The sequence below is a fragment of the Aspergillus fischeri genome, genomic scaffold (assembly GCF_000149645.3).
Source record: "Aspergillus fischeri NRRL 181 1099437636266 genomic scaffold, whole genome shotgun sequence".
Taxonomy (NCBI): Eukaryota; Fungi; Ascomycota; class Eurotiomycetes; order Eurotiales; family Aspergillaceae; genus Aspergillus; species Aspergillus fischeri.
In genome coordinates this window covers 3,047,502-3,075,122 of record NW_001509760.1, presented here as the reverse complement: position 1 = coordinate 3,075,122, position 27,621 = coordinate 3,047,502, and the positions used below count along the sequence as shown (strand labels likewise).

The 27,621-nt window shown below is 47.5% G+C and overlaps 7 protein-coding genes and 1 pseudogene across 7 annotated transcripts, besides 1 other annotated feature; 1 reads left to right on the top strand and 7 right to left on the bottom strand.

The window, feature by feature from the left end:
* Window positions 1-1,281: 1,281 nt before the first annotated feature.
* On the bottom strand, window positions 1,282-2,040 carry NFIA_057550 (uncharacterized protein; the record flags this gene model as incomplete). Its single annotated transcript, XM_001258301.1, has 1 exon — window positions 1,282-2,040. One exon carries the CDS (start codon window positions 2,038-2,040, stop codon window positions 1,282-1,284), a length of 759 nt encoding a protein of 252 aa, XP_001258302.1.
* Window positions 2,041-4,963: 2,923 nt separating this feature from the next.
* On the bottom strand, window positions 4,964-5,287 carry NFIA_057540 (uncharacterized protein; the record flags this gene model as incomplete). The annotated part of the gene is made up of 2 exons (XM_001258300.1): window positions 4,964-5,055; window positions 5,161-5,287. The coding sequence occupies 2 exons, from the start codon at window positions 5,285-5,287 to the stop codon at window positions 4,964-4,966; spliced, it is 219 nt and encodes a 72-aa protein (XP_001258301.1).
* A 4,755-nt stretch (window positions 5,288-10,042) lies between these two features.
* On the bottom strand, window positions 10,043-11,655 carry NFIA_057530 (Zn(II)2Cys6 transcription factor; the record flags this gene model as incomplete). The annotated part of the gene is made up of 2 exons (XM_001258299.1): window positions 10,043-11,425; window positions 11,515-11,655. 2 exons carry the CDS (start codon window positions 11,653-11,655, stop codon window positions 10,043-10,045), a joined length of 1,524 nt encoding a protein of 507 aa, XP_001258300.1.
* Window positions 11,656-13,133: 1,478 nt separating this feature from the next.
* On the bottom strand, window positions 13,134-14,122 carry NFIA_057520 (RTA1 domain-containing protein; the record flags this gene model as incomplete). Its single annotated transcript, XM_001258298.1, has 3 exons — window positions 13,134-13,549; window positions 13,611-13,859; window positions 13,921-14,122. The coding sequence occupies 3 exons, from the start codon at window positions 14,120-14,122 to the stop codon at window positions 13,134-13,136; spliced, it is 867 nt and encodes a 288-aa protein (XP_001258299.1).
* Window positions 14,123-14,420: 298 nt separating this feature from the next.
* Window positions 14,421-14,450: a microsatellite.
* A 3,559-nt stretch (window positions 14,451-18,009) lies between these two features.
* NFIA_057510 (endo-1,4-beta-xylanase) lies at window positions 18,010-19,047 on the bottom strand (the record flags this gene model as incomplete). Its single annotated transcript, XM_001258297.1, has 1 exon — window positions 18,010-19,047. The coding sequence occupies one exon, from the start codon at window positions 19,045-19,047 to the stop codon at window positions 18,010-18,012; it is 1,038 nt and encodes a 345-aa protein (XP_001258298.1).
* A 2,004-nt stretch (window positions 19,048-21,051) lies between these two features.
* On the bottom strand, window positions 21,052-22,494 carry NFIA_057500 (bile acid:sodium symporter family protein; the record flags this gene model as incomplete). Its single annotated transcript, XM_001258296.1, has 4 exons — window positions 21,052-21,534; window positions 21,603-21,834; window positions 21,906-22,395; window positions 22,455-22,494. The coding sequence occupies 4 exons, from the start codon at window positions 22,492-22,494 to the stop codon at window positions 21,052-21,054; spliced, it is 1,245 nt and encodes a 414-aa protein (XP_001258297.1).
* A 764-nt stretch (window positions 22,495-23,258) lies between these two features.
* NFIA_057490 (uncharacterized protein) lies at window positions 23,259-24,515 on the top strand (the record flags this gene model as incomplete). Its single annotated transcript, XM_001258295.1, has 2 exons — window positions 23,259-23,852; window positions 23,916-24,515. 2 exons carry the CDS (start codon window positions 23,259-23,261, stop codon window positions 24,513-24,515), a joined length of 1,194 nt encoding a protein of 397 aa, XP_001258296.1.
* A 207-nt stretch (window positions 24,516-24,722) lies between these two features.
* On the bottom strand, window positions 24,723-25,931 carry NFIA_057480 (annotated as a pseudogene).
* Window positions 25,932-27,621: the final 1,690 nt, after the last annotated feature.

Below are 27,621 nucleotides of genomic sequence, written 5' to 3'. Positions count from 1 at the left end.
CCTAAATCATCTCCTTGTTCTCTTTCTTCTCGTCTGGATATTCCTCATTCCCACATTTATCTGGGGATGTTGACACCGTTCTCGCACGTTCTTCTGTTACCTTAATATCTAGCTCTCTGGTATACAGCAAAGACACCATGTCTCGCCTATTTAGCACATTGGCCCAGGCTCTGCTCCAGTGGACTGGATTTGATAGGTATAAACTACTAGAAAAATGGCAACTTGCTGTGGAGAAATTCACAGGCCTAGGAGGTGGGGCTGAAGTAGTATGTTAATATTAGACTTACTGTTATATGTTATCCTTAGTTTATTTTACTGATAAAGAGAAATGCAGAGACTTGGCAAGCTGGAAAGAGTTTAAATTAAGTATGTTTAGCTTAATGATATTATGATTGTTGCTTTGTGGAACTTGGAACCAGGTATCGAGATGACAACCCCGTTCACCAATCCCACTTCAACCGTAATGATAAGGGATGGGTCATCAGTGCAGAAATCTCTGGCGAGAACAGCAGGAAGGTTTGCCATATATACGATGATGGTACTGGCACAACTAAGAAAGGGGAAGAAAGGCGTTAATTGTTTAATGTTATGGTCTGTAGCGGGAGGTGATTGTGAGACTTTGATGATCTATTCCACATCTAATGCTGTATTTCTGTTGAACTATTTTACACTAGTAAGGTTTCGATATAACTAAGAATTTGTATGCAAGTCCGAAATCGAATGAAGGTTTGATTCTTCTTGACGAGCTACTAACAAAGGCATATATTTATACCTCAAAAAATGAAGGTAATCAGATTCGAAATGATTATGCACCGGTCTGCCTGATTCGGATCATGATCCCATGATCCTGGTGGTTTATGATCTTGGCCGGATCACCAATGAAGAAAGCGAGTATGGCCCAAATTCTCCATTCAGTAAGTAAGCGATAATCCGTCTGAGAATGGTTAAGGCCAATACATTGACCATGCCATGCTTAATCCCAACGACACCCTCGTTGTGAATAGAAGCATGGCGAGGCAGGGCTTTCGAGGCTCAGAAGGGGGATAGATCTCTCTTTGTCTCTGTTGCGTCGGCCTTGTCGCTGTCAGATGGTTGTCATTCTAATGCGGGATTGCGATAGAGGAGTCGTCTTGCCAGATATTGACCGTGCCCGATTCGGTTGTTTTTACTTTATAGATCACCTGTTATACTATTTAGTAATGGCATGTGTTAGGATCTATCGCTCTGGTATACTCTAGACAGGTGCCTTATTATCATACAACATGACTATGGCATGAAGCCTCAGGAACAAATAGCGCCCACCATCATAAATTGCATGAGCCTCCTCCGATCAATCTCTTTCTTCAACATCAATAAACACGTCGCCACGAGCAGAGGCTCCTCCACAAATTTTGCCGCTTTCTCATCAATCAGCAAGTGACCACCATTACCGGCATCCGATGGAGATGATCCGGCAGTTCTTGTCTCACCACCTCGCAGGAGCTGAGCGAGGACCTTCCCGTGCTTCTTCGATTTGACGTCTTTCAATTGGAGAACGATAACGTTTTCCTTTTGGCCATTGGAATCTTTTCTTTTTGTGTAACTCCACTCCAACACCCAGCCATCGGGTGTATTGAAGGTAGTCGCTCGCGAAGTCCATCTCGAGGAGATCCTGATAGGGAGTGATTGACTTTTTGAACCATCTGTCATGGAAATCTCAGGATCACGCGCAGGACCAAAGAAATACTCAGTGTGCAAAAGGTCTCCACAGTTAGGATCCGAAAGAATGGCGTTTCCCGAGCAGACGGATGAACGCCTTGAGACGTAAGCGACAGTACCATCTGCACTGTCGTAGATTGGGATTTCAAGCTCCCTAGAGGGAAGGGGGAGACGGAAGGCAGCGATGCCCTGCGCGGCGATATACAGGGTACGAGAGGGGTGGAAGAAGGCAAAATGCTTTTCATCAAGCGAGTCACATGTCAGAGTGGAGGTCAAGGATGGAGCAGAGGATTTCTCTTCGATGAAGAGTTCCGTGTCTTTTTCGGTCTGCGTCAGGGACATGGTCGTTAACTTCTAGAATATTGTTTGCGTAGTAAAATAATGGTAAGATTTTGCCTGGGATGTTCCGAAGTTTTGAGGTGAGAATGTTTTGCTTGAGGGGTTGACAGCGTTCAATCTATCATGATGGGAGAGCGCAATGACTGCTTATATACTTCAGATACGATAGGTAGGGGCATACAGCATGTGTGTGAGCTTCACACTGAGAATGGAAATTCGTATTGTACTCTTAAGCCACTTAACGTCATACTCGTAGCGCTTGAAGGGGCTTAGCATTTGACCTGAAGGGTAATCTCGTATTCGCTAGGATAAGAGTTCGTCCCACCCATTCGCATGTTGAGGTATGTAGAGATGCAAGCCTGTCCCGTACCACAAAACTCCCCCAAACTAACAGTTAAATGCTAAAGACTAACTGGGACCAATCTACCTAGAAGGGCAGCTCGTGCGGTAGATCATGATTAAAAATCAGAACCTGCAAGGAAAGTATCTCTTACTGGCAGTAGCAACATCACCTTCCTATTGGTGAACCTACACTTTGCGTGTAATAGGCTTAGCGTTGGTTTGTTTCTTACAAGCTGAACACGCTAAGTAGATAAGCCACAAAGTTGAGGCATGTAGCCTTTAAGTTTTCTGTTTTTGCCCGTACTCGTTTAAAGCCGGGATGGCATTGGTTAGTCAACTAACTATTCCATAATTCTCGCTTTGGGTCTTCTTGGCTTTCATGAGCTGCGCCACAGAGTGGCCTTGCGACCGGATCTACTGTGTCTATGTCCAGAAGTTCGCGGCTTATCTAGTCTGAAGGGGAGCGCAGAGGACCACCTACCTGGAGTGGTGGCAGTGCTGGGCATGGGACAGCATATGTCTCACCCAATTAAAAGCGTCTTATTGGCCGTCTGTTTATCGTCATCGTCTATCAAAGCCCGTTAAAACGTTAACTATATCAAGGACGATCTGACGGTAACACAAGAAGAATAACTTAACTAGGGGGATGACGCCTAAAATCAACAACTCGGAACACTCACGCCCGGATCGTTTGCATACTGACAGCGTTTCCGACTCATGGATAATGGTGGTCTACGGATCCCCTTGATCTTGTGCTACTCATCAACAGTACGATCCGCGTAAGAAGCTGCAGTCAAAGTCCTGATTCAAAGGCAGTTGGTGGTGGCTCTGCAAGAAATGAGGGACAATTATAGGGAATCTCGTCTCCCGTCCCGCCTATTCTCCCTCCCCGTTCCCCCGACCACCCACCATGCTGCAGCAGTAGGGGGCCAGGAAGGAAAGGAAAGAAATGAAACGAAAAGTACCAAGGCCTTATTATAACTGGAAATCAGAAACTCATTCCACGCATCCGGAGTTCTTTCACGAGAGAAGGGAACTGCGATATCCGTTGCCCGTTTCTAGCACCGAAATGAGGTAAGGTCAGTGCAGACTCAGCAGGGAGAAGCAAACAATGACTCCACAGTCGAGTCTGTAAAGGCTGATTCAACTGAGAAATCGTGGACTCTAATGGCCGGAGACGATCATTTTGGGACGAAAAATCTATGAAAGAATCGAGGCTAAATGGGAAGGGAGCCGTCTGATTCGGCACATATTCTAGGGTCGCCAGAGACCCCGAGGAAGATTGCGAAGGGATAGGGACCGTTTAATCATTGCCCATCGTAAAATCTGTCCCCTGTTTTCTTTTCTAGGAAAGCACAGTGCAGGCACAACTAGAGAATCGGCAACTGATACATGCGTCAGTATGCCTTGGGAAAAAAAGATAAAAATAAAGTACACTGGGATTATGGAGACTGGCTTGTGCGAATTTTCCATGGTCTCTTGGAACGTAAAGCTTGGAGATGCCTTTTCCCTCCGTCGTCTGCATTCAACCGTTCAAAGAAAGATACGCTGCCGCTGCATTTGCCCTGCAGCCTTTCACGCGATTAAACATGGGGTGGCTGAAGCTGGAGTTCAGAATAACGTCGTGTGACTTCCTAATAGACACTCGGATCGAGAGGAGTAAAGCTACATTTTGAAGCCTTGTAATCTCCACTCGCCAAAGCTAAGTCGCCTTTCGCAGCATCACCTTTGTATGTGGAGCTCACCGAAGAGAAGCTGGAGGAAGTGATAGTGAATACGAGTATTTATTGTCTTGAAACGTGATGTGACCAACTCCTGGGTCCTATCTGAAGATGGTCCCCGAACCATTTCATGACTTGACGGAACAGCGCTTGACTAGTAATATCCTTAAAATGGCGTATGAAATCCTGCTAGTAACCAGCAGTCATGTGGCTAAGCTCAGTCGATAGGTGCTCTGGATTGGTGACGATGACCATGTAGCCAAGGCCATCTGAGGCGAGAACTCCTAGGCTAGATCGCCATTAGGATCTTCAAAGCTTCTCTTTGCCCAAGGCAACAGTCCCAAGCTTGAGCACCCTGGCAGCATTTCCGCATAAAAGATGTGCCTTGACATCGTCCCGAAGTCTGATATCCCGGTTCGCTGACTGAGCACACTTGCTCCAGCTTAATTGGGCGAAGTTTGTTCCAAACATGACCTTTTTTCTTCCGGTGGTGTTTGCAAACTGTATTAGTTCCTGTGCCGACGTTAATGTGAGTGAATTTCCCACGGACATCACTGCATAGGTATGTTACCTTTGGATAAAATTTCGGTAGATATGCTGAAGTGTCGATGTAGACATTCGGGTGCTTGCACGCCAGACCGATCATCTCTTGTGTCCAAGGAAAACCAATATGCCCACAGATAATTGACAGCGAGGGGAATGCCAGAGCCACCTTGTTAATATACTAAAATTTATTAGCGAGCTGAACTGCCTTCATAGGATGGAATCCTTGAGGGACTTTACAGGCACTGGTCGGCCAACTTTGCTTGGGCAGAGGGGCCCAGTATGTCCGACCTGGGTGAACTGAAATGAAATAATACTGGTTAACTATCCATCAGAATCATGAAGTTGATAGTGAAGGTGCTTAGGAAGGGAATATTGAGCTTGATACACTTGACATAGAGCGGCCAGCTACCTGCAGACTATATCAGCCCACTATTGAGCATTTCCTACTTTATGTGATAATTAACTCAGTAGTTCTTGTCCGTTGGTGGTAGATTCTAAAGCCATGGTACCACACGAACACCTTTAAACCCTTCGACCTTGACGTACTTTTCCACCTCTTGCACGTAGTTGACCGGATCATGCAGGTCGACACCGGTAATCCCGATGAAACGGTCAGGATAGGCGCGAGTGAACTGCGCCATGTCTTCGTTGGAGAAAACTACTTCCCCTGGTCGGTACCATGCGCAGAGGCATATTTTTGAAACACCCGCGACATCCATGAGAGCGACAAGCTCATCAGGTGTCCGTCTGCGGGATAGCAAGCTGCTGTCGGCATGAGATTGTTCGAATAGATGACGGACCTCAGGCACGCCTTCCTATTATCATGAGATCATGATAAGCTATGGAGAATTCTTATTAGGGCTGAATTTTACTGTTAGCATAGTTGAAGTGTAACTTGATTTACTTATATCGAAAGGGAGGACAGGATTCGCCCAAACATCAACAATGGGGAAGGACATTGTCTGCTCCGTATGGCAATATTTCTGGTAAATGGCTAACGTTCTCTGAAGTGATAGCTAGATTAAAACAGGTACTCTTCTGTTTTAATTATGTGTGGATATAAAAGAAGGGAGAGACCTGGTGACTCCATAATGTTAATGACCCCCCCATTCTTGGCCGCAGTAACAGAGGACTACAGTACCTTGGCTCATCAATTGTAGCTGACTCCTGAGCTACAGAAACGAATGGTGGTGATTGACTTGACTCTCTGGATTGATTTAGGTTTGTTTGCAAGTGTGTATTATTCCCTATATCTACTTTCTCAGAATCTAGTGCAAGCCACGCATGGCCACTTTTTAATAACTTTAGTCTAAAATGATACTTCTGCATTCCTTTTGGCTGTTATATCCCAGGGCCTAGATGGCGCTGAAAAGTAAAGGTGTTAGATGTGACTGATAATGGAATCAACCGATAGCTATTCATTCAGGGTTTCACTGACAAATTTCTGCGGTGTCAAGTACAGCACCCTGCACTGCTCATTTCAGTGTGATACTAGACGGAGATCTGAATATCAACACGGCAACCTACAAGAACCATCCATGAGTTATAATACCTCAACAAAATCTAAACCCCCCTACTCCACAACCCGAGGTCATGTCTATAATGCCATTTAGCCAGTCATCTGCTCCTTGCATTTCTAGTCCTTCAGTGTTGTCTGTCGGGTGAGAGGGAGGTTGCAGACTGTTTACCAGGCCAGACTGCCAGACCGGGTCCTGCAGCACTGTGGGCGTCACCCACTCCTCTCCTACAGACAGGGCAACAGGCGTTGATATTGCGCTTGGTTTCTTTGATTCCCTAGTTTCAGTATGCTCCTGTGCCTGCTGGGGTGTCCAGTACAATCATGTGGTTTACCGGACTGTCGGTCATGGGCCACATTGCCATAATACTATTGGGCCTTCCTCTGGCATTTACCTCTGGCGCTTTTCGGGGTTAATGAGAAGGCGGCGGTGAAAATGTGCCAACAGCAGTACGTTTACAACCTGGCCTCCTGCTCAGGTGGTCATGAACAAACAATTGATCGATGTAGGGCTTTTTCCTTTCCTTCTATTCCGACTTCTACTACTCATACATATGCGAGCAGGAGGCATGAAGTGCGGATTCAAGTGACTCTGTATGGGCAGTACCGCCACGGAATTAACTTACTCAGCTTACAGTGCTCTAAAACCCCCTTTTTTTGCAAGACCTAACTCTTAGAGGTCCTGCCTCAAGTCAGACGGCCCTACATTCTTCTATAGGGCTATCTGCTAGGGCAGATAGCCTCGTGACCCTCGTCACCTCTATATCTCGAAGTCTACACACAGACAGCCATGATTCCATAAGCTTCATATTCGATTTCGTTCATGAATAACAGTCATGCGCATTTCGGACAGGTACCCCTTGTTGATCACGAGATATAACATTGTCCGTCACTTTAACTTGAATAAGTACAGGCTAATCGGATGGAAATGTGATCAGAGCAGATTCTCCTAAGAGGTTTCTCCCCGGGCAAAAGTGATTCATATATGTAGTAGCCTCCTGCCCATATCTAATCCAGAAGGGTGCTTATGATCGCATAGGCTTTACAGCGTAACGTGTGATCGGCGTCTCATCGAACTAGCACGCCACATCAGCGCAAACGCCCACAGTTATCAACGAAGACGAGCACTCATTGATTTTCAATTCTCGCCTTATCTCCGTTAAAACCGAGCAGCCTGGATTTTCCCAGACAAGTAATATTACGAGCGTAGGAATATCAAAGTCCTCCTATTGAAATTAGCTATCACTCGGAACCCGCAGCGGAAAAGCAACAGAAAATCCTTCCTCCTACGAACATTGCCCGGTATCTGAAATGGTCAGACTACTCTACAATAGAATGCAAAACAGATTACCCCTTGGACACTTGGGCTTTCTTTCCTAACGGCCCACTCACCAAAACCACAGTAATTAGAGGTTCCGGCATCAGCGAACTTATTTGCCAAACCCCAACCCCAATATCCGAGTTCGTATCGAGGGCAAGCACTGTAGCACAGCAAAAATCTGAATTTGGGGCGGGATTTGCGAGATTCTAACATATTTAGACCTAACAAGAGGATGCAGCAGCAATAATTGCGGCCTCTGCTTCCACACTCCAATTCCATAGCATCTCTCCAAGATGCTCATCCTTTGCTAGGTCGGACAATTTTGAGTCTGTGGCATCCCAAGTGTAGCCATAGTAGAACTTTCCAGCAAGCGGTCCAACGTCAAAATACCGCCCACTCAGTGACTTTGACTTAATGTCTGGGTCTGTAGCGACCAGCAGCGTCGTCAGAGCCCCGTCTTCCGGCGTTATGCTCATCAATCGGACAACTGAAAGGTTGACCAACCTGAACACTGGCGGCAATGCAGCTGAGTCGGTCCCCGGAGCAGCGCCGACCGTGCCTGCAAGAGCCTTATTAGGACGCAATTGATATTAGGTTTTAGAATCCTACCTGGGTTGAGGCAATTGACAAGAATGTTGGAGTAGCCTGCTGCCTGAAAGTGCGCGTGGAGACGCCGGGCAAATAATATATTAGCTAGCTTTGAACGTGCATATCTACCAGGATTTCAGCTGGGTTAGCCCTTGCCTCTAGCTCTTTAGTTGCCGAAATTTGTGTACTCCCAAGGGAATAGCAGCCGAAACCGTCAAACTTCGGAAGGTTAAACTGACCTCTGCAAGCTAGCTTGTACGTCGGCAAGGCTCCTTATTGTCTTTGGACCCTCCGTCCTTAGGCCTTCAAAGTCGATTTTGGCCGGTAGAACCGGCTTATACATGGCATGAGCATGCGATGCGACAATGACAATCCTCGCCTCACCAAATGCTTCGGAAGTGTGTTGGATCAGCTTCTAACAATCGATTAGTATAGATGTGAGATAAAGGATGAGAAATTAGAACAAATTTATACCAGGAGGTTGCGAATGAACACAAAATGACCGAAGTACTACCAAGACGAAAACACGTTAAGCTTTTTCACAGCAGCATACATATATTCCCTTACATTTGTCTGCATGAGGGTCAGAAAATATAAACCACGCTAAGGGAATATAAAGAACCTACAGCGAACTGTACCTCAATACCATCACTTGACAATGTCTCTGGCTATGCCTGATTAGCATCTGCCCAGCCCTTCTCAGTGCTCGATCTAATGCCCACGAGAGGTAACTCACTACAACAGCCAGTGCAGCGTTCGCAATAAGGACATCAAGTCTTCCTTCAAGTTCAGTGAAGCGCTTTGCCGCAGAGATGCAACTAGTTGCGTCTGACAAGTCAAGCTCCAGAAAGCTCAAGCCTGCAACCATGAGTGGGTCCTTTAATTTAAGGTGGTTAAGAAGTTGCTCAAATTTCCCCTTTGATCGAGAGGCAACATATACTTTGGCATTGTGCCTTAATAGCTGTTCCACAACTTCTTTCCCGATCCCAGTGGCACCACTAGAGAAGGAACCTTGTGTTAGTCTGATCATTATAGCATAATGTCGATGTTCTCACCCAGTGACTATGATGACCTTGCCCGATAGTTCAGGGATATCTTCAACAGAGAATTTCTTTCGAAACGGATCCATAAACATCATTTCCTAAAGAGATGACTGTTGGATGTAGATTAATGAATTTGAATGCAAGTTAGTTCATTGGGAAATCTTTGTCATTATAAAGTTGATTCTAAGCGGACTTAGGATTCGTCACCCCTATCTCCGCGCTTCGCATACATCGGACGACACTAATGCTGTACAAGATGCACATCTTTCGATGAGTCCCCGAAAGCCCAGCCCGGCCCGCCAGAAAAGCTGGTAGTTAATGTAATCGGTAAGCGAGCCGCCATACGAGATTGCCCGGAGTCGAAATTGAAGCTATTTTCCACCCTTAATACATGATTATATTACTGAAGCCAGTTATTCTTACGCTGCGGACATTGAAGTGCCTATGCCTGGACCCCCCCTTGTGAAATAACACCGAATAGCCATCACTGCCAGGAGCAGTAGGGAATGAACGTTCGGTACTTGAAAGGAAAAAGTTACAGGAGAAACGTATCAGCAATAGTGAATACAGCCAAGACGCTGTGTGCCCAGACTGTTAGAAAGCGGCAAGAGATATAGTCACGGGTATGATAGACGTCGCGCAATCGCAATGGTGCTAGGACGGACACTAAGGCATGACGGCCATTAGTCCCGCTGGTTTGGTAAACCCCCGTTTCTTCCGTCCCCTCGGAATGAAGCATAGCAAATCAAACACACTCACCGATTGTCTGAGTATGTTGCTCTTAGCTGGGGGATTGCACACTGCGACGGTTTGCTATACTCTCCGCAGAGGCAACCTGAGCAAGTTGCCGCGCCCGCTAAAGAGGCCTTTGGAAAGGCCAAGGCAGGGTTGTTATCGCCGGGGTTGATTCCAGAACCCAGAAGATTGCTCAGGAGGTCGCAATCCTCACCGGCCATATCAGAAGCCGGTCCAACCCAGCGTCGTGCAAACTAGAGATGGATTTTTGAATCCTAAGGATCTCCTCCTTGAAAGCGCCCAAGAACCAGCGGTCTACCAGTGAGTTGATGACATAAAAATGAGCCAAGATGGCCAAAGAAAGCCCCCTGGTCAGACCCATTAGTTCGTCGCTCCCCAGTAAGCCGAGAAAGACATCGGGAACCAAGCTTGGCCAACCTAGCACTGCAGCCTCTTCCAGATTGTACTGAATATCGGAATCATCTGGAAATCCCCGCTCGCTGACTGTACATTGGAACACGGAGATAACGCGCGAATAAATATTTTCTAGGACATCTATGCCCCTTGATAGTCCATCCATTGCCACTTTCGATGTGTTTGGAGCAGAGACGGACGTTAAGTAGAGCTCGGTGCTACTGGTTATCCGAAGAGTAGCGTGGAAAGCTCTCAAATCCGCGACCGCTTGCAAAGCCCCTTGGGCGAATAACTGCACAAAAAGAGAGCAGCGGTTGAGTTTAGACAAGGATGAATCAAAGGGAAGGTCTTTCCAGTACTCGTCTCCATGGAAATGTAGTACCATCGACCGCATGCAGCTGGCCTTTAAGGCAGGCCATTGATCTTGGATCACAGACGATACCCCCCGGATTAGATGCAGCCAGCTTGTCTGGGGCTGGTTAATTGGGGGCAGAGTCTGCTTGTTTAGAGTCGGAGCATAGAGGACAGAAACCGGATCAGCAGTCGGACAGGCCGGATTCAGCTCGGGTACCTGGAGGGATGCATAGACGAAGGCAACAAGGAGAAGAGAGCCTGCATAAACAGCTTCGGCATTCAAGTTGGATATCTGGGCCACCTCTTTTCTGAAATCCTGCAGCCCTCTCTGGTAGTGACCCATTACAACCCTCAAATCTACCGTATCTGAGTCGTAATCTTCACCAGGCCTTTGCGTCAGTCGATGAGTGATCATGTGAAGGCCTCCCAAGGCGATGAGTAGGTGCATGAGATAACGGTGCTTTGAGGCGAGGCTTGGAATCACTCGCCGCCAGATCATGCTTCGTTTTGGGTGTAGAGACATCTCCTGAGCAGTATGCAGATGGAAGAACTGCATCGCTAGGAGATTATCCATATCCAGGTCATCAATTACTGGTGCGGAAACACCCGCCGGTCGCGACGTATACGTCTCCCACGGCTCTAGGTAGGATCGGACGGGACGGGGACTACCGCCACTCCGGGAGCGTGGCGAATCTGGTCGCTCCCTAGAGGAGCTGATCGGTTTGAGGGTCGCCGCTGGAGGATCAGGGAAGACACATGGCTCGCCGCGGGAAGAGCAGGAGCCACAGACAGGACGAACCTCATCGCACTGTACAAGATCGAACCGACAGTGGATCAGCGAAAAGGGCAGGCGCGAAGGCGCAATTTGGGGGACGCAGACCAGAATGGTAGACTTACTTTGACCCGTCGCGACTTGCAAGAGAAACACCCTAAGCGAGATTTGTGGTGGCGTGCGCGGTGTCTTTTCCTTGCGCGTTGACTGTTATGTGCTGCCTCTGCAGCCATATGTGAGTCACCATTGAGGGACAACCCCTGCATGATCACAGTAATAACCTACAAGACCTAACCATCCGCTTGAGGGCAGATGTGAGGAACAATTTTGAATTGGCGCCAGCAGTTGCCTAATCGGCCAAGATGGAGAGATACGGCGGACTGGGACAGCCAAGGGTGCAGATCAATCGCTCAATCTGTCTCAAGCCGGTGTCTATCAGGGCGGTATTGGTTTAACTGAGAAATTCAACAATCTCCTTCCAGCGAGTCTCCATAGTACATCGCGGATATGGCATACTTTCATAGCCATTGAATAGTTCCTTTGGTGACTGCATGCCATCCTCGCTCCTTCGCTTTCAGGATTCAATGGCACAACGTACAGTTATCCCTACATGTCTTTTCCCGGAACTGCATGATAAATATGGTCATGTTGTTCGTATCAGCCCTGATACCCTCTCCTATACTTGCGAGCAAGTGGGATCCGGTAAAGATAGCTTCGTTATCACTCGCTGCAAACCTTAGTGTTTAAACATTAAAGCGTAGACAATAGCTGACATACCGCGTACTGGCTCTATAGATGTATATGGACGCCACAAGTCTGGATACCGAGTAGAGACCCCCAAGGATCTTCTTTATTATATGAGACAGGGCCCAAGTATCAGATATTGTACAGTGGGAGATCAGCATCCCTTCCATTCTCATGAAATACCTTACCATGCCAGTCAAGTGCTAACAGCGCAGACGCTCTCAGAACGGGCCGTTACAATACAAGAAGAATATCTGAGGCAAAATAAAACCGGCAAAAAGTGTTCACGCTATGGCAGAGACGAGCTCTGATGGTAAAGATATTGCCAGGGTCACTGGTAAATTGCACAGCATAACGGTTCAGCATCTGGGCATCTCTCGGGGTATTTCCGGACGGTGATTGCGATGACTACAATCCTTACTAAGCTAAAAGTAGAATTGCAGTGCTGCTGTTCCTATGTCCAGCAGCATCGTTGGTTGTCTCCTTGTCTGTTGCTCTATATACTGGCCATGATTCGGGCGAAAACCTGATCTGTTCCTGCCAAACAAAACCATCTTCCCTGGCGTCGGCGACGTCTATAGTTTGTCTGGGCTTCAACTGTTCTTTTCTTCCTATATCGACCTGAGGAATTCCACCTCTTCTGAGCAGTAGATTGCTCATCCGAAGCGGGCGCGTTGGTGGACTGTGTGGTGAGCTGGGTTCTGAATATGAAAGTTCGGCCCAAACGCTGGAGAAAACGAAATTTTAAGAATCCTAGGTATGCATTGGCCACGAAAAAGCCGATTAGTGTGAATTGAAGGGCTCTATCCCGCTCGTAACCTTGAAGTAAGAACATATGCTATATGCCGCTGAGAACAAAAGTATCTAGTCTGATACTGTTTAATCGAATACAGATTGAAGGGCGGAAGGTAGGACAGTTTAGAACAAACGCAAACAACGAGAGAAAATGGAGATCCAGTCGTGAGAATCAGCTAACTCATTGATGATAGGTCATAAATGTTTAGGCAGCGGAGGAATCCTGCTTGAGACTTTTCCTCCTGCTCGGTATCAGACTGCTGGGATGGACAACATTGAACAGGATCATGGCCGCTAGCATAAGAACTCCATCAAACACATAGAGGAACGCCTCATGCCGCAGCAGATAGCCGTTGTTACCCATTGCATACTCAATGAGCCGGAACACTGACCGAATCATAATGAGCAAGTTGACTGCATAGAGGACGCACAGGTGTTTATGCCAGGAGCTGTTCAGTTCTATTGATTTCTCTGTCTGACGCTTGATCAGACGCCAGTGGAAAATCGCACAGGTGACAATGAAGATGCCAAAAAACAGAATCTGTATTACAAGGCCAGCAATAACAATCTTTTCGCCATTGTGCACGGCTGAGAGAGAACCACTGGCCATGACACCACCACCTGTTTGTCTGCTGTTAGGTCCTTTGCTTCTTTCAACCGAAGAGGTGGGAAGTCTGCTCACCAGCAGCCTGGACGGTGAAAGATAAAACATCGCCACACACAAAGAACTTTGTGAGCCACTTTTTCCTGAATATGCAAAGGTGCTCAGCATCTAGTAGCACCACAATCCGTCCAAGCATCATGTAGACTGAAGCTGCGAATAGCGCTGGGGCCAACAAGAGCAAGAGGGTTTGTTGGATATAGGGCCCCATCAACCAGTTGGGACTTTCCTGACTGGACAGGATACGGCCAAGATACCCAACCCATTCGACTGTACTTTTCGTTAGAATTCGCAACGATCCATGTTTGCGGTCGGCTCTGTTAGCACTCACAGAAGCCCCCAATCACAAAAGGAATGAAAAACCAGGTCCGGCGACGAACCAGCTGATATAGATGGACAAATGTAGTGATAAGAAACAGGATAGTGAAGAGGATGGCGGCTGCCTCAGACGGATAGTATCGATAGTATGCCCACACGGCAGTTTTGTAGCTGGCATCTGCTGCCGTCCTCGGTTCGCGAGCCCAGAGAGACATTATGGAATGGACGTCGAGAATGGGCAATCGGCCTGCTTGTTAGGAGTAGTGGGAATCACTTGAAAGCTCAAAGATACAACCTGACAATGAAAAGGAGCCGACAGGGCATCCTTATTTAGCTATTTAAGCATGGTGCTTGAAAGATTCGACTGCTTTAGAATCGTGGAAGCCTTAAGACCAGGGCCCACTCGTATACGTATAAAAAGGATATCCATATAGCGGAGAACCCGAATAGGGTTTGCGCCTGTCCCCACTTCGGCTGCGCCATGGAAACGTTATCGGAGTACATGCTCCTAGTCGTATATTCGTATATTCGTATATTAGTATACGTATACAATACAGTTTGGTGGCGGAAGCGGGAACCAACACAAGAGCCGCTCTGGTGCCACACGCTGGGCAAGCGACCATATCCACCCCTGGTGCCTGCCGGGAAGAACTCTCGCAAACGGACCAAATCTGCTCGGACAAAGGCGCTCAACCACTGGCTAGTGGCAAGCGGGCATCGGCGAAGCCGCCATAGCAAATGGACTCCAGTGTAGATATGGTATACCGAACACCAGTGCTGCAGTCCCCTCCAGTAGAAGCCCACATAAGGGAGTAATACTGCAACTCGGCCTGGGGTGGAGTCTAAGGATGGACTGTCTGCTTCTAGAAACAGAGTATACCCTCAGCTGGCCGAGCTACACCTTATCCGGGCTAGCACCGATATGAAAGGACGTTGATCCTGCAGTCTTTCTTTTGTATTGCCAGAGAGTGACCATAGCGAATGCCATTAGGCTTCATTTTGGATTCTCCGAGTGATTGTGCAGACAAACTCAGTACAATGTGCTACGGAGAAGCAATATTAGCATTGCTGTTGCGATAGGCTAAGATGGGTCTCTGAATCGGCCTAGTATACCTAGGCCTGAAACTACTACTGCGTCCACATTGTTTCTCAGTGGCTTTTAATCTTTACTAGTGCGGATCTCACCGATTACCGTCCTTGTTCGCCGTTGAAACCCCTACTTCCGCCATATAAATATCCAGAGGGGAGCGTAATATTTCTGGTGAAGTGGCAGAATCTTCCTCTGTCAGTTCTTCGAGGAACCTTCCGCTCCCTTCTCTTCAACCCACTTTCTATTTCATTTGTCCATTCTTGTTTCTTTTAAGCCTGTTGTTATTGTTGCAATTCATACCCTTCACATGAAAATGCCGGATGCAAGGGAATCTAATGAGGCCGTCTTTGCCTTCTATCGCTACGACCCTAGCATGAGTGCCGCCGTGCTTTTCACCCTCCTTTTCATAGGCACGACTGGGTATCATACTTTGCAAATGTTTAAGACTCGCACGTGGTTTTTCGTTCCCTTTGTCATTGGTGGCATATGTGGGCGCACCTTCTGCGATCTTTAGGACCGGAACACTGCTAATCTGCTTAGTCGAAATTATCGGATATATCGGACGTGCCATGTCCAGCAAACAGACCCCAGATTGGACTCTTGGGCCGTATATTGTGCAGACGCTCTTTCTTTTGCTGGCTCCAGCCCTTCTAGCGGCCTCTGTATATATGCTTCTTGGTCGCATTATCCTGTTGTTGCAAGCCGAATCTCATGCCTTATTGGGGAGGAAATGGTTGACTAAGATTTTTGTAACGGGCGATGTGCTCTCATTCTTACTGCAAGGAGCCGGTAAGCATCTCATGGCAAAATTTCAGAGCATGAAATGGCAAGTTGATATGATCTAGGTGGGGGCATTCAGAGCAGTGGAAATTTAGAGAGCATGAAGAACGGCGAGCACATCATCGTCGTCGGCCTCTTCGTTCAAATCTTTTTCTTTGGTTTTTTCATCATCACAGCAAGCCATTTTTACTGGAAGATCAAGAAATTTCCGATCCCACGCTCTTGTACACCGGAAATTCCCTGGAGCAAACACCTACATGTTCTTTATTTGGCGAGCTTCTTGATCATGATCCGCTCCGTTTTCCGACTGGCTGAATACCTTCAAGGAAATAACGGTTACCTCTTACACCACGAGATCTACTTATATATTTTTGATGCCGTACTGATGTTCATCACGATGGTCACCTTCAATGTTGTGCACCCTTGCGAGGTTGGGCGATTACTGAGATGTACCTTCGATTACGAATTGACTCACAGGCCAGCGGCATGTGCTAATAAGCCATACGAAAGCTCCCTGGCGGGGTGAATGGCCTATATCACGTTCCTGCTCGTCTGCTTAGCACACGAAACAGGTAATTGAACCTGGCTTCCATAGACTGCTGCACTAGATTCCGCTTGCATACTTGTTTTCCTTTTCCCACTTGTCTTGCTTTCCTTGCTCTTCCTCGGTTTGCACAGAGATCTCTAAAATTTCTCATCATATACAGTCACCCTTGCATCTTGACTGAGTCGCCTCGGATTCGAGGGACATATTTATATGAAACTCATTCAGTGTTGGCTTAAATAGGCATACTATACCTGGTGCAAACATACATCTTAAGCCCAACATGAGTTGGCCTCAGAGTCGGCTGATATTCTTAATTTGATCAAAGATAGGAGTTGGCAAGTTTATTACTACATATGCCACAACCAGAATAACCCAGATAACCATTAGATACATGTATATACACACTACATAATCTTCCCTTTCAGAGGACGTTCTGGATATCCTCTTATGGACAGTCCCTCCCTGTAGAATCCTGTTCGCGAAAACGTTATCCCTATGATGTATATGGTATATACTTTAAATATCCTTGAAAAAGTGTATATGTATGCTCTAAAGCTATTAACCTGATATATTTTTGATCAGGTTAATGTATCGTGAAGAGCATAATTGTATGATAGCATATGTCTTGAGTAATATATTATAGAACAGGATTGTAGACCATTACTTGGTCACAATCTGGTGCTGAGTGAGCATCGCCTCTTATGTCACCTAAAGCCCTTTGCCTTCTTAACCAAGGGATACTATGGTTTAGTGATTATCCCCGATTAGCCATGTCAGGTGGAATCAAGAAAGGAGCTGTTATAGGAGATTTATCCATCTTAAGCAAATTCTTAACTTGAAAAAGAAAGGGGCTTGTAAAGGACAGTCAAAAAGGGGAAGAACAAGTTCAGGGAATTTGATCTTGGGAATGTAAATTCATACCATTCCACAGCTTATACTTAGGACTAGTTTGCTCTCCTACAGCATCAATGTTTTGTTTCATTCTGCTTTATTCGGAGGTGGACCTCCACCCTTTATCCTCTCCACTAAATGTGTATACGAAAACGAGTGGGTCTGGGGCCACTACCTTGGTGGGCTAGGCGAAACTAGCACAGCCCAACTTTCTATCTATTCTTTCCTTTCCCGCGTAGAGAAGAATAGACCTCACGGTATTGGCTCAGTCCGATAATTTTCCATAGCAACAGCACTGTCTTCCTGGAAAACTATCGCACAGAAGCCATTGGGAGTTCTGCCAGCGATTTGTACTTTTCAAGTGTGAGGTAAGATGTTATTAGCATGTTACTCTGGCAGGAGGACGTGCTCAATGTTCTTGATAATTGACATCCGGTGTCAAGCCAGAATGAACTGGTTCTTCAATTGCGTATATATAGCTTCCGGACCGTAGGTTTCGGCCATTGTACTTCTATTTTGAGTAACGGCTTACGGCTGTTGGAATGGGTTCGACACAGTGTAGAAAGTTGATATGGGCCAAGCGAGTGGATAATCAAGAGCATGGACTATTCATACTATACTATGGAATGCTGGGCTATTGAGAGCCTTTGGAATATGGGAAATACCGAGCATTCGGGATTGTTGAATCTTCTACAGACGCCCTAGTATGGCCGCTCTCGAGATCGGTTCTCTCTATAGAAATCCAGCCGATCCCTTTGAAGGCAGCTTTGATTGCTAGGAGCTGTTTGAGCCTTTTAAGGCTCATTGTCGAAGCTTGTCAGGGCAGTGTGGGTAGCGTAGAACGCACCCTTAGGGTTGTAGTACTCGTCGAACATCAATGGCTTCGCGCCCTCTATCCAGGTGTAAGCGTGTTTATCCGTAAAACCCCAGAAACTGATATCGGCGACTCCAGCATCAAGAGCCTCACTGATAATGGCGCTGTAGATATCGGTGTGGAGCGTGGTGTTAAGCGTGTGGACATCCATTTCAGCGATGGACACTTCCAGTCCGAGAGCCTTGTAGGAGTGGACCATATCCGTAATCACTCCTGGTATGGGGGCAACCTCGGTAATGTGCATCTGTAGAGCGACACCGTCGATGGGGACGTCTTTTGCCACGAGCCCGGAGACCAGATCATAGAGCTCTTGACGCTTGCCGGGAAGTGATTCGACGAGATTCTCGTTGATAAACAGTTTGGCGCCCGGGCACGCTCTCCGGGCAATACGGAAGGCCTCTCCGATATAATCAGGGCCGAGCACGTTGTAGAAGTCATTGGTCTGTAGGCCGCTGCCATTTGTCTTGAGTGCTTCGGTGACAACGTCCCACCGATCAACCTTGCCGGCGTATCGGTGCATGATCGCCTCGAAATGATCGACCATGGCGGCACGAAACAGCTTGGGGTCGGTGATGTTGAGCAGGTAGTCGGGGTTGCAGCAGCTCGAGATGAGTCCATGTCCCTTGACCACCATGTCATTGTCCTCCGCAAAGCCCACGAGGCGGTCGATCGTGTCCCAATTGTAGTGCCCTGGCGTTGGGTGGATGAACGACCACTTCATCTCATTCTCGGGAGAGAGACTCTCGAACTGCTCGGCAAGGACGGTTGCAAACTGAGGATCATCGAGATAGGTCGGATTGATAGCTCCGGACCCGATGAGAATATCTTTGCTTGCTGCTTCCTTTCTCAGCGGGCTAGTTCCAGTGTTGGTGAAGGCGTTTGTTCCTTCGGTAGCGGCGAGAAACGCGGTGATGAGTGTTGCGGCACGAAAGGCCCTCATGGTTCTGCTGTGCGACATGTTCTCCGCTTCTTTGATATTCAGCAATGAGCGACATATAACTGCAGCCTCATCGTCAAGGTATTTATAGGTCCTATAAAAGGACAGACGACATGGTATCCCAACGCCGTGGATACACAGTGGATCAACGATCCCCACGAATGCCGTTGCAGCCTGCAGTGTACAAATACGAATGCTGGGTATCTGTACGAAAACGACTACGCCCTCGGATTCGATGAACCACAAATTCTGTTTCATTTTGGGAGAGAGTTCCTAAGATTTCTGATAAGCCTAAAGATTAATTTGTCGTATTCGTACACTCCCAGCTGCTCACATATGTTCGCCATGTTTGTGCCTCGTCGCGTTTTGCTAAACTGAAGCTATTTTCGGCGGCCTTTTTCCGTTACTCTTCCCCACCAGTAGTGATTCTTACTATTAAAATAGGAAATCGACTGTATAAGTCAGAGAAATTAATAGTAGGACGTTTAGTGGCTACTAGCAGCTATTATTTATTCTAGCTATAGTATTATACTAGATAAAATAAACGTCTCTGCTTGGATCGCTAGGTTCTGTATTAGCCCTTAGGGTCGTCTCAATTCAGCCAGCCTAACACTATTACCCCCTGATATAGCCCTAAGTCAACAATATCACCACTAAACCAAAAGGCATCCTGGACAACCACTACTAGCTTAGTAGCAATAGTGGTATATTTTTATGCCTTTAGTACTCTTCCAGTGTCCATGTAGCTTTGCTAGCATGGTCCATTTAATTATGATATATAATATCACAGTCAAGAATTATGAAGTTTCCTAAGTAGGTATATACAATAAGTCAATGACCTGACATATAAGCCCCAAATCTACCACTTAATAGATCTCCTCACCAATCACCCAGTATAGGAACAACCCATATACCAGCATGATCTTCTGGGCAGCCCTATGATCAGCAGGCTGAGCCATTTTCGGCAACTACACCGAAACTAGCCGGATGATCAACAGCTACTTGGCTGGGAGGTGCAGAGCCAAGAGCAGCCCTCTCCAGTTGGGACATAATTCTATTTTGGGACGTCATACTATCCAACGAAAGAGTAAACGAAAAGAAAAGGAGAATGAAAAAGTTCAATGCTTCATATGTTCAGAGTTCGTACAGGATAGCGTATATCTAAGCTCTGAAGAACAGTGGATGGGATAGATCTCATAGTCTTTAATAGATACATCCACTCACAGCACAGCGATAGTCCATGTGCAGGTGAAATGAACAGTAGATAGGCTTGGTAATGAGATATGTTCTAGACACCGCTGGAATGATGTTATGACTGGGGTGTTGATCCTTCTGATAGGCATTTTTCTTTTCATTGGTTTGTTGTAAATGCTCCTGACGCAATTTAAACTAGTCTTGCGTGAGTCAACTGTTATTGTAGCAATTGATACTGAGAAGGACTGATCAGCATGATTATCTAGGGCTGAATGAGTAACCTACTCATGCATAGACAGGCACCTGTGCGGTACCACCGCATCTCCGAAACGCCTACTCCGTCTTTGATTGGATCTAGATTCCTAGAAAGAGGCTTAAGGTGGACCCAGGTTGCCGATATTGTAAATGACTACGCTACTATAGTACACCGAGGTGTATCAACGCCCATGTCCTGAACAATCATCACAGCGTGGCTTCACTCAATGGCGACAGAGTTCGCATGGACACACTCCGTTACTGCATCAGGAACAAACTATGCTGCTGCCTAATGCCGAGAGGTAAGCCTGTGGGGTCTATTGCACTACTTATCTTTCAAATCCTTGCTACATCAATTGTGATCCGATTGGACGGCGTACACTTCAGACGTGGGAACAACCCAAGTTTCCCGACTTGGCGCGCATCCTTGGCACGGACTTTGGCCATTTGGTAAGTGATCTGCGGTTTCTGACGATTCTCTTCCATATGTTGCATTTAATCTCTTTGTCTCACATGTGATCAATACAGTTGCTCGGAATTCCATCTGTAGATCCCCCTGCGTTGGCAGTCTGACGATCATGCCGTGCCGTCCCCTCTCTCCTCAAACTTTCTCTGCGCTTGCCATTTCCTTAGCGGTATCGTCAACAGACTACTGCCAGCTATCTGAATAGCCTGGAATATGACCATTGGCAGTCGAGTCCGTGATTGCTCGGCGGCAGACAGACCCACGAACATGATGGTAGTCAGTGGCACACCCATGGCAGGGGTTTTTGTCGAAACTAAGTACGACACTGCGATTGTATCCTCGCGAGAAAGCCACACTCGGGATACTGCAAAGGCGATAGTAATCCAGAGGCAAAATAGGGCGACGAGAATAAACACGGTAAAGACCATGTTGTTCGACGGGATCTCAGCAAACGCATTCGAAGCAAATGCGCCGTCATAGGTGCTCCAGATAAGCACCAGCAAGGCACAGGAGCCCAGCTTGCTCATTTTCCATTCCAGAAGGACCTTCCTCACCTGGTTAGGGAACAGTTTCACCACGATCTGACCCACTGCCTAGAAGACCAAGACCCTGTCAACCGAGAGCACATAGGAAGGTGCAGGAAATGGGAAAGCAGACGCACCAGTGGAACAAACACCGAGAGTCCAAGTTGTTTGAAGACGTATCGGTAAGTCTCACCAAATCCCGAAGACGTCTCCGGCAGAATGTCCGTGTACCACACATTCGTGCTGGTGTACAGCTTGATCAAAGCGGTGCTCACAAAAGGACCAAGGATGTTTCCGATAGTGGACTGTGCCACGGTCAAGGCTGCATTTCCATTGGCCTTGTTGGTCATAATCGTATTGAATGCAATTCTGTAGTTGGCCTCTCATTAGTAATGGGACCCTTTATCAACATCGAATCTATTCAAGGCAAGTGTGCATACGCGGTAGGAAGACAGCCCATGATGACAATCCCCACCAGCAGCGCAGGGTCCATAAATTGGTGGTTGGTTGCCGTCGCACTAACGACCCCGTAGCTGGTCGATGAGGTCAAAAGGTAGCATTGCACCTGGACGAAGATATGCATCTTCCACCGGCTGAGGTTCTCCACCAGGACCTTTGTGGGCAGGGTGCAGCCATTAATGAAGAAGATGACGGCAACGGCCAGGTAATTGGTCACAGTCTGTTTGAGTTCCTGGTGGGCTTGTGGCACCTGTATCTGCGAGGCCAACGCAATCAGGACGCCCATAACAATCAGAAACCACTGGTCCATCGCCAACTCCCCGATGCCAAGCAGGACCCGCGTAAGCCCCGACCGGGGTGGCTTCTTAGGGGCCGAGAGGCCCGAAACATCCGCATGTTCCGTCGGGAATGCTGAAGGATTGTCAACCTCGCCGGCCCAGACTCGACTTGACGAATATCCATTTGAGGATTCTTGTTTGAAGTCAAAATGATAAGCATATGCTATTGAGTTCTTATAGCAGTCCACGCACCGTTGTTCTGTGACAACTCAGGCGACTGAGTGTTGAGCATCTTGTCATTCAATGCTGTTTCGTCTTTTTGCCAATGGAAAAGCAAGTGGTAATATAAGAGGAATCACACCTAATCAGACCAGTTAGGCTGCAGTGGTTGAAGCACGGTGATGTGATTCCGGACAGAAGCATACGCGCTGACATGGGCGGATCGCTCTTATCAGGAAGACGGTGGGGAAAAGGACTTTGGATGTTCCAGCGCGCTTTTGATACTTCGTACAGGGAGAAAAACGGGAATTCCGGTCATGATTGAATGGCTGGTGCAGATGAATCCCTCTTGGCATCGCTCTTATGTGACAAGGATAGAGCAACCCCACGGAGCGTCGACCGTCCATAAAGTGGACACAAACCCTGTCTATTCAGCTTTAGCAGAACTCCTTCACCTATCATATTCCCAACATCTCAAGCGGCTGTCGGTCTTCAGGTCTGCTAGGCAGCATGATTCGAACATCCCTGCGGGCCTGCCTTATGGATAGGGGAGATGGTATCTCAAGAGACGCCGACAGAGCAACGTCACCACTTGTTCCAAGTCCGGAAAGTTGGTCGGTAAATCATACAGATTGGAGACCCAATTACGCTTTCCAATGTCTGCCAAAATGCACCTCCTCACATCTGCAACGTACTCTAGCCCATGTCGACCCACCAGGTCTCATCCAGCAGAAAAAACAAAAGGAATGCATGGATGATGTTTATCACAACTGAAAATAACTGCACCAATCACCATCCACCCACTATCCCACGCGCTGTTTGCTGAGAAATAGAGACATGGTGATCTATATAAACCCCTACGAGTTCTCGTTTTGGCCATCTTCTTCACGTACAAGCTACAGCACGGCTATCAAGAAACACCTCCCCCGCTTAGTTTGTGGCGCCCCCGTTACAATGTCTCTTCATTCTCAGGTCCCCAGATCTTGTCTTCAGGGCCTGGCAGGCTATACTAGCCGTTCCTATGCCTTGACCGTCCTCAGGTCGGCCTCCAAGGACCTGCCGCGCTTGCTTCATGAATCCCACTCTCCGTTGAGATCTTCCGTCCCTTCGCAGGAGCAATTAGGGCTAGACTCCTCGTTTCCTGCTCAAGAGTTTGTCTTCCTCCAAAACCTAGTCAGGAAGTCGCCTTTGTTTCTCCAGGCCTCGAAGCGCAAAGCCGAGGAATTCCAATTTCCGCTGGGTACCACCTTCAAGGCTCCCTCACGCAAAATCGGCCTCGAGATGAAGGATACATTTGCACAGGCCCTGAGAGAATACGGCATTGTTGCCGTGGAGGTCGGTTTCAGTGATCCTAAGAGTCAGTTTATGCTCGAAGTCGTGGAAGCGATGGGATGTAGTCCCGACACCCACTCCAGCACACAGGGTGCATTGGTATTAGCCTCTTATTGATCTCAACACATTGAAAATACCCGCACTAACCAGCATTTCTCTCAGTGGGACGTAACCTACCGACCCAAGGGCGTCATCAGCCAGAAAACTGGCGGCAACGTAGTCAGCATTTCCCACTCCCTGGGCGAATTCGCCTGGCACACCGACGGCTGCTTCGAGGTCAACCCGCAGCGCTACTTTGGGCTACACATCCTCCACCCAGATAAGTTGGGCGGAGGTATCTTCCGTGTGCTCGCCGTAGATGATCTCGTGAAACTTCTGTCCCCGGCCTCGATCGAGACCCTCCTCAACTACGAATTCGAGCTCCAAGTTCCACCAGAGTTTTACAAGGGGGCCGCAACAACAAGACATAAGTTGCTGTCCATCGAACCGAATACGGGTCGATATCTTGTGCGCTTCCGTCGCGATATCCTGGCTGATCCGCCTAGTGACGATCCGGCGGCCAATGCAGCCGTTGCGGAGTTGAACGCCATTCTGGATAAGCCGGATACTGTGGGACAGTCTTTCTCTGAGGATGTATTCAAGGAGAATGTTATCCTTCTGATGGACAATGCGCGGTTTTTGCACTGTCGGACGGAGATTAAGGATCCCAGACGGTTTCTGAGGCGCATTCGGTTTAATGGGACCCCTGGAGTCCGCAACTAGGGTGTGACGGAAGTATCTTTGTTAATTACCAGATGGTGGGATAATTCTGCTTTGATACATATTCGAGTCTCGATATATCTTAGCCACCGCGGGCCGCTCATTCGTGATATATGATATAACAGCGCAGCACTAGAAGTATCTAGAGCAGGTATACACAACAAGTCAATTACCCTGACGTATAAGTCTCGAAGAAGACCGTTTAGTAAATCTCCCCACCCATCGCTTAGTATAGGGCCAACCCATAAACCAGCAGGATTCTCCGAGCAGCCTCTAGGCCAATTCTCTCTGCAACACTGACTGGTACCATCCAGTGCTCGTGCGGGTGTTTACGAGCAGACGGATACAAGTACCACGGCGTGACTCATCCAGATACCCACCCAAAGAAAGCCCACGAACCTCTGCCAGAACGCACCCTGATTTTGGCCCGTCGCTTGGCGCCAAATTCCCTCAACCCCATCCTACCCCATCCTCGATCATGATACCAAGAGGAAGGGAGCCGAAGAACTTCAACGCCCCAGACCCTGAGGACGGAACTCCTGGCATCAAATCGCCGATCAGGTGTACTACACCTGGTTTGAGAAGCTGAACAAGAGATTGGTGTAGCAATCCACAAGCAAGTGGCTAGGCAGCCCAAGGGCATCCCTCATGAGATAGGTACTCAATGAGGTAAGAGGCCAACGGAAGAACTATTGCCAGAATCTGCTGTTTTGAAGTTATTTCTCTTGTCCTTTGTAAAGTGCCATGGATACTTACCCCTAGAAAGCACGGATAGTGTACGCATCCCGCAATCTGCTGAAGCACGGGCTACACGAGTCCGGTGAAGCGATACCGAGAACCCCTAAGACCAGAAAGTAAACCCGGGGCACGATGTTGATACAAACAGACAAGGCATAAGCTTCCCATGGCGATCCGGCACATCCACTGATCGAACATGGCGTCGAAATACTCGAATTCTAAGCCATGACCGAAACGTCGGGCTACGTCCTCGGGGGACGTGTCCTTGTTCGACATCTAGATAACATCCAGCGGCAGGTACTGCCATGCGATAACGGCACTTTCTCGTAAGACATAGCGCTTCCGGCTCAGCCGTTGCTGGAGATAGGCTGGATGATGGGCCACGTTCTTGACCTCTCAGACCGTGCCGATCCCACGGAAGTTGAGAAGCAACGCCCAGGTACAAAGAAGGCGAGAAAGCAATCTGCAGCGAACACGCCTTTCAGAAAATCACTCGTGGATAGAGAAGGTACCTGAAGGGAGATATGAGACAGAATGTAAAGAACACATACCGCCCAGGCTAGTCGAGCCGACGATGACTTCTGCTGGTTATGATCACAAAAACAGTGGTACAGTTAAGGCCAGGTAAAGTGCTAGCGCTTGCGCAATGTTACACCACAACGAGTCTGGTGAAAGCACTAGGGCATCCACTTTATCTGTGAGTACGACCCCTTAGTAAGGCTTACCTGTGGGAAGAGGTGAGCAATATATACATTAAGATCTGCAGACACAGTATGGTTGTATTTATTACATGAATAATCTATCTAATGCAGAGGGTATTAATGCATACATGCTATTAGTTCAGATACTTTAATCACCCACCTCTTTCACCTGAGTGACTTGACTCAAGGGGTGCAGCAACCTCGGTACTATTGCAATAGACTAATGCAGTATATGGTCACTAGGCAAGTTCGCATTCTTCCTAGATAACACTGGAATGTGTGTATTGATTATCCTCACTCTATAAATCTTATTGTATGGCAACTTAGTAGGGAGATGACGAGCAAAGGTGGTTAGCTGCATTCTTGATCATCATGTAATATGCGAGGCTACAACTACTCTGTAATGATCTGTATAAACCAAGTTTAGTGCCGCAGCGACCAATCTCTGTAAACTCATTTCTCCCTGACCTCACGCTCTCGGCATGAATGTCTCATTCATTCTGTTATTCCTTCCTAGCACCCGGCCTCGGGAAAGTATTGTGCCATGAAAACGACATCACTTCACCGTGGAAGGTTGATCCCTCCTTGCAGTGATGTAGCGCGCCAGGAGAAGATCAGCCAGAGAGGGAATACGTCGTAGGTCGAACCAGAACCACCGATGACCCTCCTCAGACGAATACTTTCAGGCTGACGACCAAGCAATGAGGACAGGGAGATCATGCGTCGGCTCGCGCCGTTGCCTATCCATATGGAACTAGGCTACCATGAAAGAAATTCTCCCATAAGTAATAGAATTGCTCTGGCTGTGACATTCTATTATTTTATAATAGATAGCACAGGAACTAGATAGCCAATTTACCCAAACTCCTGCAAAGGGTCAGGTCACTCATAAGGCTATAACCTAAGACTAGATCAATATAATCCCTTGGGCTGTAGATCAAAAGTATTTATAATTATAATAGGTAATATATACTGTAGGTTCTTAATTAGTAGTAAGTCTTCTTAAAGTAGTAAGGATATATAATCATTGGTTAAGGTCAAATAATAGAATACTTAATTTAAGATATAAGTAGGGTTTAGGATCTATTTTTATTTTTATTCTTTTACTAAAACTATAGGTAACGAGCCGAACAATTCACCATGTCAACCAGTACATCAGAGTGGAAATCTGCCGTTGCAATCAAGCACAGCTGTTCGGATTTTCTCCGGACTGGACCACACAGAGATGCCTTTTGTTTGGAAGGTCTGCGTGTCGCGGATGCGCTCAACGTGGCAGATGAGGTTCTGGGATGAGCTGGCGGGGTTGCACGAAACAGATACTGATGGAGCACAGGTACTGGCCTGCTGTGACGGTCGCGTAGGCAGCGTTGATGGCTAGGATATTGCCGGCGACGGCCTCGTCAGCCAGATCGCCCATGTGGATGGGAGGAACGACAACAGAACGGTAGCAGTCGGTGTCGATGGGCTCGACTGCGGTTTGACCATCGAGTGAGGCCATGCTGGCAGTGATTTTGGTATCACAGTATGGAGATAACGATACTGGCGCAGGACTTCATATCAAGTCGGACGGGTACAGATTATATTGTAATCATGTCGTTCCCCTAGAGTATTGTGATCAGCCGAAGGCTCCGAGGTACATACCGAACATGACTCCAAGGATGATCTACCGG